The sequence below is a fragment of the Lepidochelys kempii genome, chromosome 4 (genome assembly GCF_965140265.1).
Source record: "Lepidochelys kempii isolate rLepKem1 chromosome 4, rLepKem1.hap2, whole genome shotgun sequence".
NCBI classification, from domain to species: domain Eukaryota; kingdom Metazoa; phylum Chordata; order Testudines; family Cheloniidae; genus Lepidochelys; species Lepidochelys kempii.
The window spans coordinates 118,238,486-118,253,856 of NC_133259.1; the positions used below are offsets into that span (position 1 = coordinate 118,238,486).

At 39.5% G+C, this 15,371-nt stretch overlaps 1 protein-coding gene across 3 annotated transcripts in view; it reads right to left on the bottom strand.

The window, feature by feature from the left end:
• Positions 1-15,371, bottom strand: part of AFAP1 (actin filament associated protein 1) — a 168,113-nt gene that overhangs the window by 110,848 nt on the left and 41,894 nt on the right. For 2 of the 3 annotated variants that reach the window (XM_073342601.1, XM_073342599.1), the window contains exon 2: positions 3,979-4,065. The exons of the other annotated variant lie outside the window; for it this stretch is intronic. In XM_073342601.1, coding sequence (XP_073198702.1) covers positions 3,979-4,048 — 70 coding nt within the window. In that variant the 5' untranslated portion in view covers positions 4,049-4,065. The remainder of the gene's footprint in view (positions 1-3,978; positions 4,066-15,371) is intronic. 3 annotated transcript variants of the gene reach the window in all.

The following is a 15,371-nucleotide window of genomic DNA, read 5'->3' on the forward strand; positions in this document are numbered from 1 at the left end:
ACTTTACAAGTGCATTTTTAGAAACCCATTAAAAAGCTAGCCCCAAGGGTCTAAACTATATTTTGAAATTTCTTACAAAAATAGGACAAATGACAGTTTTGAAAATGCATATTATATAGTGATTAGAAAAGAAGGGCTTCTTAGGAGACACTGGTGAAATCCCGGATCCACTGAGGTCAATGGCAAATGATATTTTATCAAATAAATTCATATTAAGGTCTTTAAAATAAACAAGGAGACTTTCTCACTTAAATACATATTCTCTTAGACGACAAAAAGTCATGAGTGCATGTAGACACATAAGTGTTATTTACTCAGACCCAAAAAACTCCAAAATTTTCAAATATCATCATCGTAACTGGAAATAGTACTCTCAGTAGCACATTTACATCTATGCTGAGACACAAGGGCCAAAACAGGCAATCTGAAAGATTGTATAGGTGAATCAAAAATATGTGAAAAGTCCTACACAGTAATTCCTATGCCCAACTCTATCAAGACAGTAAACAGTGTTACAGAGAGGTTAGATCTATGATTCTATGATAGATTTCAAAAGGAAAAAGTGACTTCAGCATTTTGTGGCATATTGCATGCATGTAAGGGAAATATGAGAGATGTTCTGAACCTGCTTTTCAATTGGGTTCTCTACAGTACACTGAAGGCAGGACAGAGCATGCCAGCAGCTATTCTCAGAGAGAATTTAATGGACAACAGCTGCAGTTTTATCTGCAATGTGCTCATATACAGAAATTCAGCGGAAATCTGCCCATGATTTTTCTGTCTGTTGGATTTTTATTTTATTGCTTTAAGTTATAACAACATGTGGCTGGCTGAAGATCTATCCAATCAGGCTTCTCCGCTTAACAAAAATTATAATATGGATCTTGAAAAATCATGTAAGTGCTATATTGCTTTAATTAGTCATATTTACAATGTTGTACTCAGGGGTGGAACCTCCAAAACTTTATGAAGCATAAATATGTGTTGCTATATTGTGTGAACAAATTAAGCTTTTAATTCACCAAGGCTGAATACAATTTTAGTTTTTGGTTGTCAAAATGTTCTTGAAGAGTACTGGTTTTCAGAGGGAAGAGTTAGCTGAAAAAAATGCACATCCTTAAAAATCTGTTTTAAAACATTTTCAAAAATTACTGCAGCCTTCCTGAACATGAAGCTTGGACTATGGACTGAAAAAAAACAACCTACCCAACCAACAAAAAGCCCACTCAAATATATTTATACACTATACAGGCAGATTGTGAGTGAACAAATAGTCATCAGAACTGCATAAAAAGTGTGTCATCTTATCATATCTGTTAATTAAATGTGATGCTCCAGAACCTCATCTGGTGTAAATCGCCATAGTTTCATTGATTTCAATGGCACTAACCTAATTCACACCAGATGAGAATCTGATCTACTATTTTAACGATATATAGATGTCATTTGAATTGAGCATCAAGAATGAAAAATTAAATCAAATTTGTCTAAATGCTAACACAAAAACACTAGATGCCAATGATAAAATCATCTTCCTCTCCTACTACTCCATCCACCTCTCCTCCCCTGTCTGAATCAGTTCATTGGGTTCTTGTCTCTTACAATATCCATTTCAAGCCTTATATTCTCCTCTACAAAATCCTACATAAAATCTGACCCCATTGTTTTCATTTCCCCCTGCTCCTCTTCCACTCTCTACATTCTATCCATTTCCTTCACCTTATTATTCTCTAAGCTCCCTGCATTCTGTCATGCTGCTCCATATGCTTGGCAAGTCTTCCTCTTCTCTGCCAAACATCTTCTCTTCCCTGACCCCTTGAAATACCTCCTTAAACACACTTCTTTCAGCACTCCTTTCCACAATGATCTCCACACTCTCCCTGCTCTAACAGTTGTGCCCAATCTGATCTTGCATCTGTTTTTCTTCCCAACCTTTGGGTTAGACTCTGCAAACCCTTTTCCAGTCCCTGCTCACTTAAATAGCTCCACTGAATAAAAATCAAGCCAGGTTTGAAGAAAATTAGTGGTTTGTTATTTTAATTATTGACATTTAATACTTGGTAATTTCACTTATGGGCAAAAGGAGAAAAATACACAAATAGCTGGATTCGTGTTCTTCCCGCCAGAAGCAGAACATGAGAGATATAAGTCAGCTGTCAGGAAACAGTGACCTCATCATTTAATGTCCAGTAGTCTACTGTAATTAAGGAAACTGACCTGCCAGTTGTGTCTGATCCCTGCTTACTTAAAGCTGGTCCTTTCCAATCTTGCAAATTATTCTCCAGTGGTACAATGTTTCATAACACTGCAGAAATATGTCCAGAGATTCAGTGCTGCCAGAACTAACTGACTGAAAATTATGCATGCAGCACTTCAACTGTCATTACTGTAAAAGAAACATCTATATGCTGCAACACACAAGTCCGTACGTGGTATCCTCTGACTTTGTTACATACATTCACCAAGCTGTACTCTCATGTAGGTAGGTTAACGTGATTTTGAATGCATTCACTAAGAGGGACCCCACTGGAGTCAATTTAGTTTCGTGAAAAGTGCCAGAATGACGGCCCTGGTGAAGGAGTCCTCTCCTCATCCACAGAATGATCACAGCTCAGGCAGTGTGTAATTCCCACCACCTGCATGCCCCATCTTTGACCAATCACCAATTTATCAGTGGTGGAGGGGCTCTCTGCAGATTAACAAGATCCTCACCAGGAATCATGCGTGCCACCTGTCTAGTACCTTAACTCGCTGGATCATTTCCTGAATAGCAAGCTCAACAATAACTGACTAAAAGGTGCCGCTCATGACTGAGCAGTTCTTCCTATAATCCCAAGTAACATTAAAGGGTCAGTACTGCCAGATACGCTTCCACCAACATCTCACATGCAAAAATCCCCACACCTTACTGATTTTTAAAGAAGTGGCTCAGTTTGTAACAGGTGAAGATTTTTTGTTTGCATGTTTTGCTTTTCATGGACCAAAGAATCTCACTGAGGAAGCCTTGGATCTGTTGGTCTCAGAGTATTATCAGTGTGTCTACTTACATAAAAAGCCATCCCATGGCATCACAACTAAAACAATACAATACTTGTCATGTCCTCAGCAGTACACACATTAGCATGCACCAGCCTTCTGAAAACAGCCCCAGGAAGGACCCAGCTGGTTGGAGTCCTGATAGCAATCAGGACCCTGCTGGCTTAGCCAATCACCAGCCAAATTTATTACACAAAAGTAAGAGCTATCAATGGCAAACATTTGACTACTTCCCTCATCTCACCATCTGCTGCTTCTGCTGCTCACTTGAAAATTAATAAGGCTGTTATCTAAATCAGAAGCTAATGCTACATCTGTCTTCCTTAAAATTACAGATAATTACTAGACTGTGCACATAAATGCTCTTGCAATTAGCATAAGGATTCAATAGCCTCTAATCTGACAGGACCATTTCCTTTCCTAAAGAAAAGGCTATAACGTTTCATCTGCAGTTGCAATCCCTGAATTAAATTGAATTGGTTCTTGAGATTTCATTTTTCCCCCCACTTCACCCACAGAACAACAACAAAAAATCCAAAAATGACTTTTGAAAGACATAATAAAAGTGTGCCTTTGATACTTAGATATAAAAAAAACCTAAGGACTGCCATTGCGTGTATAAATGACATCTATAAGCCCAGCTCGTAGTGCCTGTTCTCACTCTTGGCCAAATGAGATTGATTTTTGCCCTCTAAAGACTCATTCTTAATACTTTTCTATTTTCATCTGGCTCGAGCCAGAGCTAGAGTAGGTAATGTGAAAGAGATTAAATCACAGATGTCTTAAAGAGCCCTAAAACTCCCTGATGTTAATATTTTCAAAGGATCCTAATTCTGTTTTCTTTAATCAGGTAAAGCTACCAGAGGTCATATATGAATTTTTCCCAATTAAAGCCATGATGCTGTAGTCTTAACTTGCACTAGGAGAATTCATTTCACAAACCTTCAGGAAAACAGTCCGAAGCAGAACACTGAAAACTTCTTCCCCAGTTACGTCCCACTTGAAACACCATTCAGTCTTAAAGGGGCACTGTCAAGTAAAAAAAAAAAAAATCGTATTAAAAAAGTCTGTTTGAGTTTCAACAGGAGTTTGAGTTCCAAAAGGAGTTTGAACTTCTCACCATTAATGAAGTAGTTAGTTTCACTTTCTTATCCTCAAATACTAGCAAAATTTAATTTTTTGGGTTGTCAGCCCTATGGTGAAATGTTATATCCAAACAAAATCTATATTCACTGAAGTTTAAATACAATGCAATGAAAGCTTATGCCCAAATAAATCTGTTAGTCTTAAGGTGCCACCGGACTCCTCGTTGTTTTTGTGAATACAGACTAACACAGCTACCCCTCTGGTTTTGGCTTTAAACTACTTAGCGACCAGCTAACTGTTAAAGATAATAAAGTAAGTGGAATGGGACAAAAGGCTCCACTGCACCCTAGATCTTCTCCAGTGTGGTCCTTCTTTTTATACTGGTTATATGGGATACACACTGGCAACAGAATAATGAAAGCTCAACTTAGCTTTCTATAATACTAATACCTGCCAGTCAAACAATGGCAGACTGAAGGACAAAGACAGGACAGCCAGTGAAATAGTGGACCGCTGTATTTCAGGAGATTTACCATACAAAGGATATGTTTTGAAGAAGCTAGACTACCACTGGAGTAGGAGGAAGGAAAGATGGTTAATTTGGAGTCTGTAAACCTTGACAGTATCCCTTTAAAGAAAAAAGGTCTGTCACTGCAAGCTTGCTTGTTTATATGAATGATGCAAACACATTTTTGGCAAAAGATTTTTCCACAGTTTCGATTTTGTGCTAGCTTGCCATGATTGTGCTTTTTCTTAATTGTTTGTTAATTGCATGCAAAGTGAACAGATGTACATCAAGTCAAGCTCTCCCTTCATTCCAGATTTAGGAGTGATGGAAAATGACAAATGGACAAATCCAGAAAGGAATTACAATGAAGGCATTGATTCTAGAAAACAACCTTTATCCTCTTTAAGAGAGAAGATGAAAAAGTGCAGCAGATATTAATCGCATATAACATTTATGTAATATCTTACATTTTAAAAGTGCTGTACAAACGTTAACTGCTTCATCCTTTTAAGGCCCTATAGAGGAAGGAAAGTATAACTACCCTTGTTTTACAGACGGGGAAGGTGAAGCAGACATGTTACGACCAAACTCTTCCATATCTAGGTGCCAAAGGCTAGGCACTTAAGGTGGGAATTTCAAACATGCTCAGCCTTTGCTTAACAGCTACGATTGAAATCAGTCATAAAATTAGACTAACCAATCATAAAAAGCATCTGTGCCTCCTTCTGAAAACTGGGTCATTTTCATGTATTTTAACTTTTGGCTCCCACAGTTGAATATTAGGAGAAGTCGTCCTAAGGGACTTAACTAGAAAGTAATAAGTTTTGTGTAAAACTATTTTTAAGTAAGCTTCTGATAGAACGAAGGGAATTATATATCCCTGCTATACAATTCTGTAAATTGGTTTAAAATCCTACAGAATGTAATGAAGATCATTTTAAAATAATAATTTCTATAGAACTCTTTTGATTCAGTTCCTGTCAAATGTCACTGAACTTTACCAGGGCCTCATGCCAGTGATTCAATTGCAGAACCAAAGTACAAATGCAGCTGTTTTAGCTACCCGTGTGCAGTCAATCCATAAAGCCACACTGCCTCCAATAATGAGAAAAGGCCACACTGGCAGCTTTCTTAAACCATGAAGGGCCACACCTAATTTGAATGAAATGGACTGCAGTTGCCTTCATGCCAAATAGGGAAGTGTGAGATCATGGGGACAACAGATCTCGGCACACAATGCCAACACGCAGCATAATGGTCCATTCAAACAGCCTGCAGAACTAGATGATTTAGTTGGGGATTAGGTCCTGCTTTGAGCAGGGGGGTGGACTAGATGACCTCCTGAGGTCCCTTCCAACCCTGATATTCCATGATTCTATGCACTGCCCTGCATTCCACTCCTGGACTTGAGTAAGCAATTTATGAGTAAGAGGATTAGATTTCAAGCCAAGTCAATGATCATCTGCAGCCTGGATTAATTAAACTGACTTCAATTTAACTTTTTATTGTGCATACAGTAAGAAGAAATGTTTCATATAAAAATTTTAAGTGCCAGTATTTTCCCCCGCACCAATAACAGAATACTGTTTGTGCCAGGGCACATTCTCATCATATGTGGAGGGAGTAAGGTGGCTGGCACAATTCTTGTTAGCTACAAAGATAGTTGCCCAACTCATTTCCCAGGCACCAGGATGAAAATATATCCCACTATGTAAGCTAAGCTTTTGATTCTGGAGAAAGAGTGGGGGGAGAGATTAAATAAATTTAAATAAAAAGAGTCATGAGGCACAAGGGGAAAAAATAACTGAAATGTTCATGTAAAAATTACAAATAAAAGTTCTCAATTTCACTACAGAAACTGGAAAGGACACATTTTGAAATGGATGGAAAAGTGTATGGGGGTCTTAAAATGCTTTAAAATAGGCTGGTTCAATATTTTGAAAATTCTGAAGCACTTGTTTTTCAAAGCACCTCAAACATTAGCCTTCACAACATCCTTGTAAGAGGAGCATTATTATCCTAATTTTACAGATGGGGAAAACAGAAGCAGAAAGTTGCCCCAACCATTAGAAGATGACAGGGAAAAAAGGACCAGCAGGGAAAAAAGGGAGGAGGTGTTGCCTTATATATTAAAAATGTATACACTTGGACTGAGATTGAGATGGAAATAAGAGACAGACTTGTTGAAAGTCTCTGGGTAAGGATAAAAGGGGTAAAAAACAAGGGTGGTGTCATGGTAGGGGTGTACTACAGACCACCTAGCCAGGAAGAAGAGGTGAATGAGGCTTTTTTTAAACAGCTAAAAAAATCATCCAAAGTGCAGGACTTGATGGTGATGGGGGACTTCAACTACCCAGACATCTGTTGGGAAAACAACATAACAAGGCACAGATTATCCAACAAGTTCTTGGAATGTATTGGAGACAATTTTTTATTTCAGAAGGTGGAGACAGCTACCAGGAGAGAGGCTATTCTAGATTTTATTTTGACAAATAGGGAGGAACTGGTTGAGAATTTGAAAGTGGAAGGCAGCTTGGGTGAAAGTGATCATGAAAGGGTAGAGTTCATGATTCTAAGGAATGGTCGGAGAGAGAACAGCAAAATAAAGAAAATGGATTTCAAGAAGGCAGACTTTAGCAAACTCAGGGAGTTGGTAGGTAAGATCCCATGGGAAGCAAATCTAAGGGAAAAACCAACAGAAGACAGTTGGCAATTTTTCAAAGAGACATTATTAAGGGCACAAGGGCAAACTATCCCACTGTGTAGGAAAGATAGGAAGTATGGCAAGAGACCATACTGGCTTAACCAGGCAATCTTCAATGATCTAAAAATAAAAAAAGAGTCCTACAAAAAGTGAAATCTAGGTCAAATTACAAAGGATGAATATAAACAAATAACACAAGTATGTAGAGACAAAATTAGAAAGGTCAAGCCACAAAACAAGATCAAATTAGCTAGAGACATAAAAGGGTACCAAGCAAACATTCTACAAATACATTAGAAGCAAGAGGAAGACCAAGGACAGGGTAGGCCCACTACTTAATGTGGGACGGGGAGAATAACAGAAAATGTGGAAATGGCAGACATGCTTAATGACTTTTTTGTTTCGGTTTTCACCAAGACGGCTGATGATGATTGGATGTCTAAGGTAGTGAATGCCAGTGAAAATGAGGTAGGATCAGAAGAGGCTAAAATAGGGAAAGAACAAGTTACAAATTAATTGGACAAATTAGATGTCTTCAAGTCACCAGGGCCTGATGAAATGCATCCTAGAATACTCAAGGAGCTGACTGAGGAGATATCTGAGCCATTAGGGATTATCTTTGAGAAGTCATGGAAGACGGGGAGATTCCAGAAGACTGGAAAAGGGTAAATATAGTGCCCATCAATAAAAAGGGAAATAAGGACAACCCTGGGAATTACAGACCAGTCAGCTTAACTTCTGTACCCGGAAAGATAATGGAGCAAATAATTAAGCAATCAATTTGCAAACATCTAGAATATAATAAGGGGATAAGTAACAGTCAGCATGGATTTGTCAAAAACACATCATGTCAAACCACCCTGATAGCTTTCTTTGACAGGGTAACAACCCTTGTGGATAGGAGGGAAGCAGTAGACGTGGTATTACTTGATTTTTGTAAAGCTTTTGATACTGTCCCTCATGACCTTTTCATAAATAAACTAGGGAAATGCAACTTAAATGGAGCTACTATAAGATGGGTGCAAAACTGGTTGGAAAACTGTTCCCAGAGTGGTTCAGAGTCATGCTGGAAGGGCATAACCAGTGGGATCCCCCAGAGATCAGTCCTGGGTCAATTTCTGTTCAATATCTTCATCAATGATTTTGACAATGACATACAGAGTACACTTATAAAGTTTGAGGACGATACCAAGTTGGGAGGGGTTGCAAGTGCTTTGAAGGATAAGATTAAAATTCAAAATGATCTGGACAAACTGGAGAAACTGTCTGAAGTAAACAGGATGAAATTCAATAGGGACAAATGCAAAGTACTACATTTAGGAAGGAACAATCAGTTGCACACATACAAAATGGGAAATGACTGCCTAGGAAGGAGTATTGTGGTAAAGGATCTGGGAGGCATTGTGGATCACAAGCTAAGTATGAGTCAACAGCGTAACGCTGTTGCAAAAAAAGCTAACATCATTCTGGGATGTATTGGCAGAAGTGTTGTAAGCAAGACATGATAAGAAATTCTTCCACTCAACTGGAGTATTGTGTCCAGTTCTGGTGCCACATTTCAGGAAGGATGTGGACAAATTGAAGAAAGTCCAGAGAAGAACAACAAAAATGATTAAAGGTCTAGAAAACATGACCTATGAGGGAAGATTGAAAAAATTGGGTTTGTTTAGTCTGGAAAAGAGAAGACTGAGAGGGGACATGATAACAGTTTTCAAGTATCTAAAAGGCTGTTACAAGGAGGAGGAAGAAAAATTGTTCTTCTTAACCTTTGAGCAATGGGCTTAAATTACAGCCAGGGAGGTTTAGGTGGAACATTAGGAAAAACTTTCTGTCACGGTGGTTAAGCACTGGAATAAATTGCTTAGGGAGGTTGTGGAATCTCCATCATTTGAGATTTTAAAGAGCAGGTTAGATAAACACCTGTCAGGGATGGTCTAGATAATTAGTCCTGCCATGAGTGCAGGGGACTGGACTAGATGAGCTCTCGAGGTCGTTTCCAGTTCTATGATTCTATATCAGTCAATGTCAGACACAGGATTGGAACTCAGAGATACTTAATTGTACGCTACCCAACTCCATCCTCTACATCATCCACTTTCTCTTTAAGAAAGAATTACTATGAGATTCCTCAAGAAGCAGCTAGCTACTCTATAACTGATACCACACGGACATCTAACAAATGAATTGCTTTTAGTATTCTTACAATAATACCATCTAGTTCTTGTAGTGCTTTTCATCCATCAATCTCCAAGTGCTTTACAAAGGAGGTCAGTATCTTTATCCTCATTTTACAGACTGGAAAACTGAGGAACAGGGCAGGAAATGGCTTGCGTGTGGTCATTCACTAGAGCAGTTTTAAAGCTTTTATGAAAAGGTCCATAAAATCCAAGTCCAGTGCTCTAGCCACTAGGCTGCATTGCCTCTGTGCCTAATGGAGGGAATTCACTTCTCCAACCTCTATGGCATCTCTCAGCTCTGCCATGATGATCTGCACTATTATATCCATTTTGGAAAATGACACACATTTCTCATGGGTTGTCTCTAATCAGCTTGACACACACTTCATCTGATCTGCAACCAACCAGCAGCTATACAAAAATACATCCTTCTCCTTGTGAGAGTGAATATCATCACCTTCTTGAAAAAGTCAAAGCATTCCCATGCTGCAATCAAGAAACAGGCCACACTGGTTTGCCCCAGGAGGCTCCTGTAACCCTCCAGAACCCCTTTAGAGAAAAAGGCACTCAGCTGCAAGATTAATGCACTGCAGATCCAGTGGAGTAATAAAACCAACAGAACCTCCCTCTTTATTTCACAAATAAATTACCATAGTTCACTAATGAACTATGTCAGAAAAAGAGGAAAACAGAAGACTAGAATGTTGGTGGTGCAAAACCCTTTTCAAAATCACACAGACAACTGCACCAGAATTCTTGCAGGTACCTACTTGCTTAGTGAGCTTCCAGAGTGTCATGTTCTCTAAGAAATAGGTATAATGAGACACTTGAGTGTCTAGAAACACAGTTAATGGGAGTAAGACTCTAGTCTGAACTTCCTCAGTAAAAAATCAAAACAAGCCACCAGTCATTCTTTCAGTAATGTCAGGACTTTTCCCGGTATAAAAAAGAAATGAAGAAGTCACCTTTTATGATAAAGTTTTAGTATTCAGGGAGAGCACATAAAAAAACCAAGATCAATCCTCATTTACAGGTTACATTTCTAGAACATATAACAAAGAGAGAGGGTCACAAAAGGTGCAAGCGTTTGGGTTTAATCTGTTCAGCCCAGGAAATGGTGAGCTTTTTCTAAATGAACAAATAAATATATGCCTTGAAGCCTCCCCTCTTTTGAAGTAAACAACATAGAGCTAAGTAATTTAAGAACAACAAGGAGAACAAAAACAAAGAATAGCGAAAGAGACTCGGAGGCAACATGGAGGTACAAATCTTAAAAATGCTGAGTCTGTGGAGAGGGAAGATGGGGTGAAAGTTCACAAGTGGCTTTCAAAGGCTGCTTTTTATAATGGCACTTGGACAGCATCCACATAAAGCATGCATACCCTTAGCCATGAGTCTCCCCAATATTGTTTTGAGAGCTGTTCCTCAAGCGGACAGTGAGCTCAGTCTTCCACAAAACACAAGAGTGGATACACTCCAAGCCCCGAAAAAGTTTATAATCTAAACTTTCTCTGACCAAAAAAACCTCCTGCAAATTGTGTTTCATTTTGTTCTCCTTTATTTATTTTGGCCTTCTGGAAAAGTATGTTATACTCATGGATGCAAAAGTCTCTTTGTAGCCAGAATTGACTCAGGCTTGCAGGGCTTGGACTCCGGGCTGCAAAATTGCTGGTTAGACATTTGGGCAGGAGCCCAAGGTATGCGACCCTGCAATAGCGGAATGTCCCAGAGCTCGGGCTCTAGCCCGAGCCCAACCATCTACACAGAAATTTAGCCCTGAAGCCAGAGTCAGTTTAGCCGGACCAGCTGCAGGTCTTTTATCCCTGTGTAGATGTCCCCTAATATTGTAATAAGCCCATGGCCAGCAATAGTAGCCACTAAGCTGCACACTAGAGTTAACAAGAATTTTGCAGCAGCAGCAGCTGGAGGAATGGAGGAAGAGCACCTGAGTTCTAAAAGCACAATGCGCTTGAACTAACATCTCTGATCGTTAAATAGTTCTGATACTCTCCAGTAGAAGATAGTGAAATACACACAAACACTCGACAGATGAGTACAATATTTTACACTCTTCTAGCACTTTCCAGCCAAGGATCTCAAAGTGCTTCAAATTCATATAATGAACTTAGCTTCACAACCCCTGTGAAGAAGGCACATCTTCCCATCTGTAAAACAGCAGAAATGTCAGGTGACTTGCCCAAGGTCACTTAACGGAAAGGGTGTCAAAGCAAGGAACAGAATATTGATCTCTTGATAAGTAGTTGTGTGCGCTAAGCACTAGATCACCCTTCCTCCCATTTCAATCGATTTTAGTGTTCAGGAAAGTCAGCAGGCTCACAGATCCAGTGCCAGAGGTTCTCAATACAAAGAAGACACTGAACTGATTTCTTGCAACGACCTGCTCATGTAGCTCTTCCTTGCTCTGGAAAGAGACCGAAATTCACTCTCCGTGCCAGCATCACTTTTGTTGAGGATACTAGCAAAGGTGTCAAATTGTTACAATGGTAGTTTTTGTAACTTCCTCTAGGGCTGAACTATCAATGCATAGTACAAAAACCCATGTAACAGCCTTTATATAGCAGTAATTTTGTGTGTGTGTGTGTGTGTGTGGGGGGTGTTGCAAGGTTATTGTAAGGGGGTCGCAGTATTACCACCCTTTCTTCTGTGCTGCTGCCTTCAGAGCTGGGTCCTCAGCTAGCAGCTGCCGCTCTCCAGCAAGCCACCTTTGCAGGCAACGCAGAAGTAAGGGTGACAATACCACGACCCCGCTACAATATCTCTGTGACACCCACACACACACAGTCCCCTTTTGGGTAGGAACCCCCAGTTTCAGAAATGCCTGTCTCCCCCATGAAATCTGCATAGGGTAAAAGCATACAAAAGATCAGATTTTCCTGGCGGGTGGGCGGTACCAGATTTCACAGTCTGTGATGCTTTTTCATGGCCACAAATTTGATAGGGCCCTACATATGAGTAAAAAGGAAATTATCTGCTTCTTGGCAACTTCTCTTATTTAGGGAGGTCTTTTATTTTTTTTTTTTAAATGACTCTCTCATTAAAACAAACACATTACTCATCTCCAGAAGGAAGTGTGACTTTTCAGGGGGGGGGGGGGAAGTCTTTCCTAGTCAGACAATTTCTAATCCCAGGAGAATGAGTAGGATAAAAGCAAGATTCATTAGATTAAAATGATCTGTCACAAGATAAATGCCAAGTTTTTCCTAAGTTAACATCTTGCCCTCTGAAGCAGAAACTCAATTCAATTAAGTCAAATATTTCCTGAAAATATATAAATACAAATATTTTTCTTTTAAAAAAGTGTATTATATCCTTAATTAGTATGTTTATACAAAACAGAATTTATTTATTTTGAAGGGTACAAAAATAAATGTTCTGATATCATTTGGGGCTATTTTGCCATTTAAAACAGTAATACATTTTTGCTTTTAAAAAATAGCTTTAAAACACCTGTTAATTTTAAGCATCTCAGTACCACTGTGAAGTAGATAGATAACTATTATCCCATTTTACAGAAAGGAAAGCAGAAGAAACAAAGGGTTGTATCCGGCACCATGTCATGCATATTTTGAGAAACTGAACACTTTCCGTTCAGTAATGAAGGTGCTCAGCACTTCTCAGGACAAAGCCCCAGTGTCAAAATTTTCAACCCTGAATGCCTAAAGTTTGGCACCAAACTTCACAACAATTGGTTTTCAGAGATACTGTGTACCCACATTTCAGTTGCAGGTCCACAACCCCTATGAAAACCAGGCCCAATCCGCTTAATTCTAGACATCAGAGTTTAAAAAGTTTGGCCTAAGTAAGCTGCCGAAGGCTATGCAGTGAGCTGGCATCACAGCTAGGAAGACAACCCAGCTCTCCTGAGTCCCTGTTGTGGGCTTCATCCAGGAGGCCTTCCTTCCTCTTGCATTATGCTTTATTAGGCACTTCGCCTTTGGTTGAGTACTTTCTAAACAAAATAAAAACATTATTTTGAACAATATAGAATTAATGACAATGACACAGTGTGGCTAAACATTAAAAAAAAAAATCTTCAGGGTGTCAGAATAACATATATAAGATCTTGCCAACCCTCTCCTCCTCTCAAACATGTGGCACCACGTTGTTTTATACCAATATCTAATTTTAGTAAAACTGACACTTAAACGGAATGTTCAACCTATAAAATCCACCCATGATTGAAGTTCAATATTTTACACTTTTTTATTTTAATATTTTAAATGCAATATTTTAGGGGTTGCATTTAAAATAAGTGGCTACTCAATCCAGCAAAAAACAGAATGTAGATTCTCTGTACCATCATGTTCTTTTCAGATCTGTAGGCCTTGAGTCTCAAACTGACAGGGCACAGGCAGACTGCTGCACCCAAATGGAGCCCTATTGAAGTCAGTGGTGAAGTACTTCACCACATGCTGTCATTTACAGGATCAGGCCCACATTCAGTGGAATCATGGAAATGGAGAAGGGACTTCAACAGGTCATCTATTCCAGCCCACTGCTCTGAAGCAGCACCAAGAAAACCTAGACCATCCATGACAGGTATTCGTCCAACCTTCTTCTTAAAAAACCTCCAGGATTCCACAACCTTCCCTGGAAGCCTATTCCAGTGCTTAGCTACCCTTATACTTAGAATATTTTTCCTATTATCTAACCTACATCTCTTTTGCTGCTTGTTGTCCTACCTTCAGTGGACATAGAGAACAACTGATCACAGCCCTCTGTAAAATAATAGGTTTTAATGTATTTGAAGACCATCAGGTCCCTCCTGCCCTTAGTCTTCTCAAGATTAAACATACCCAGGTTTTTTTTAACCTTTCCTCGTAAGTCTGGTTTTCTAAGCCTTTTATTAGTTTTGTTGCCCTCCACTGTACTCCCTCCAATTTGCCCATATCTTTCATGAAATGTGGCACCCAGAAATGGACACAGTACTCCAGTTGAGGCCTCACCAATGCCTAGCAAAGTGGGACAATTACCTCCTGTGTCCTTTCCCAGGCCTGAAGAAGAGCTCTGTATGGCTTGAAAACTTGTACCTCTCACCAAGAGAAATTGGTCCAGTAAAATATATCACCTCACCCACCTTGTCTCTCTAAACTATTTTTTGTGAATACTTCCTAAGCAAACTCATGCCACAAAAGAGAACCGGCAGCCGCCCTGGAGGGATGATTCTTATTTGCCTCTAATAGCAATAGCAAGAGTTTGGAGGGGGAAAAAAAAAGAGAATATAATTAAACATAGAAGAAACCATGTGATTGATTTCTAGTTGCGAACACTCAATATGACTGTCTCAAGGCTGGCGGGGGTCATTGGCACACTGCTCAGAAGCCGCCTCATTTTTCTCCTTTTGGGCTCAATCCAGCAAAGCACTTAGTGCTTTAGAGGGGTAGCCGTGTTAATCTGTGTCAGCAAAAACGAGGAATCCTTGTGGCACCTTAGAGACTAACAAATGTATTTGGGCATAAGCCCATGAAAGCTTATGCCCAAATAAATGTGTTAGTCTCTAAGGTGCCACAAGGATTCTGTGTTGTTTTCACTTAGGGTTTGTGAATAGTCTGCTCACATTCTTAAAAAGTTAAGCATATGCTTAAATGCTTTGTTGAATTGGTCCAGAGCGCTCAGCTCCTTGCAGGATAGAGCCCTTATTCTCCTTGCCCCTTAGAAGGCAAGATCATGCCCTGGATGCATCTACCTTCAATTGACTAGAGGAGATCACTTGAGAGCAAGGACACACATGCACAGAGACACACACACACGCACACCCTTCCCTTTGGCTTAATGCGCTGTCTCGACATCCCCTCTATTAGCCTATAGATTGAGCTCTAGAGCCCCACTCTGAAAAATT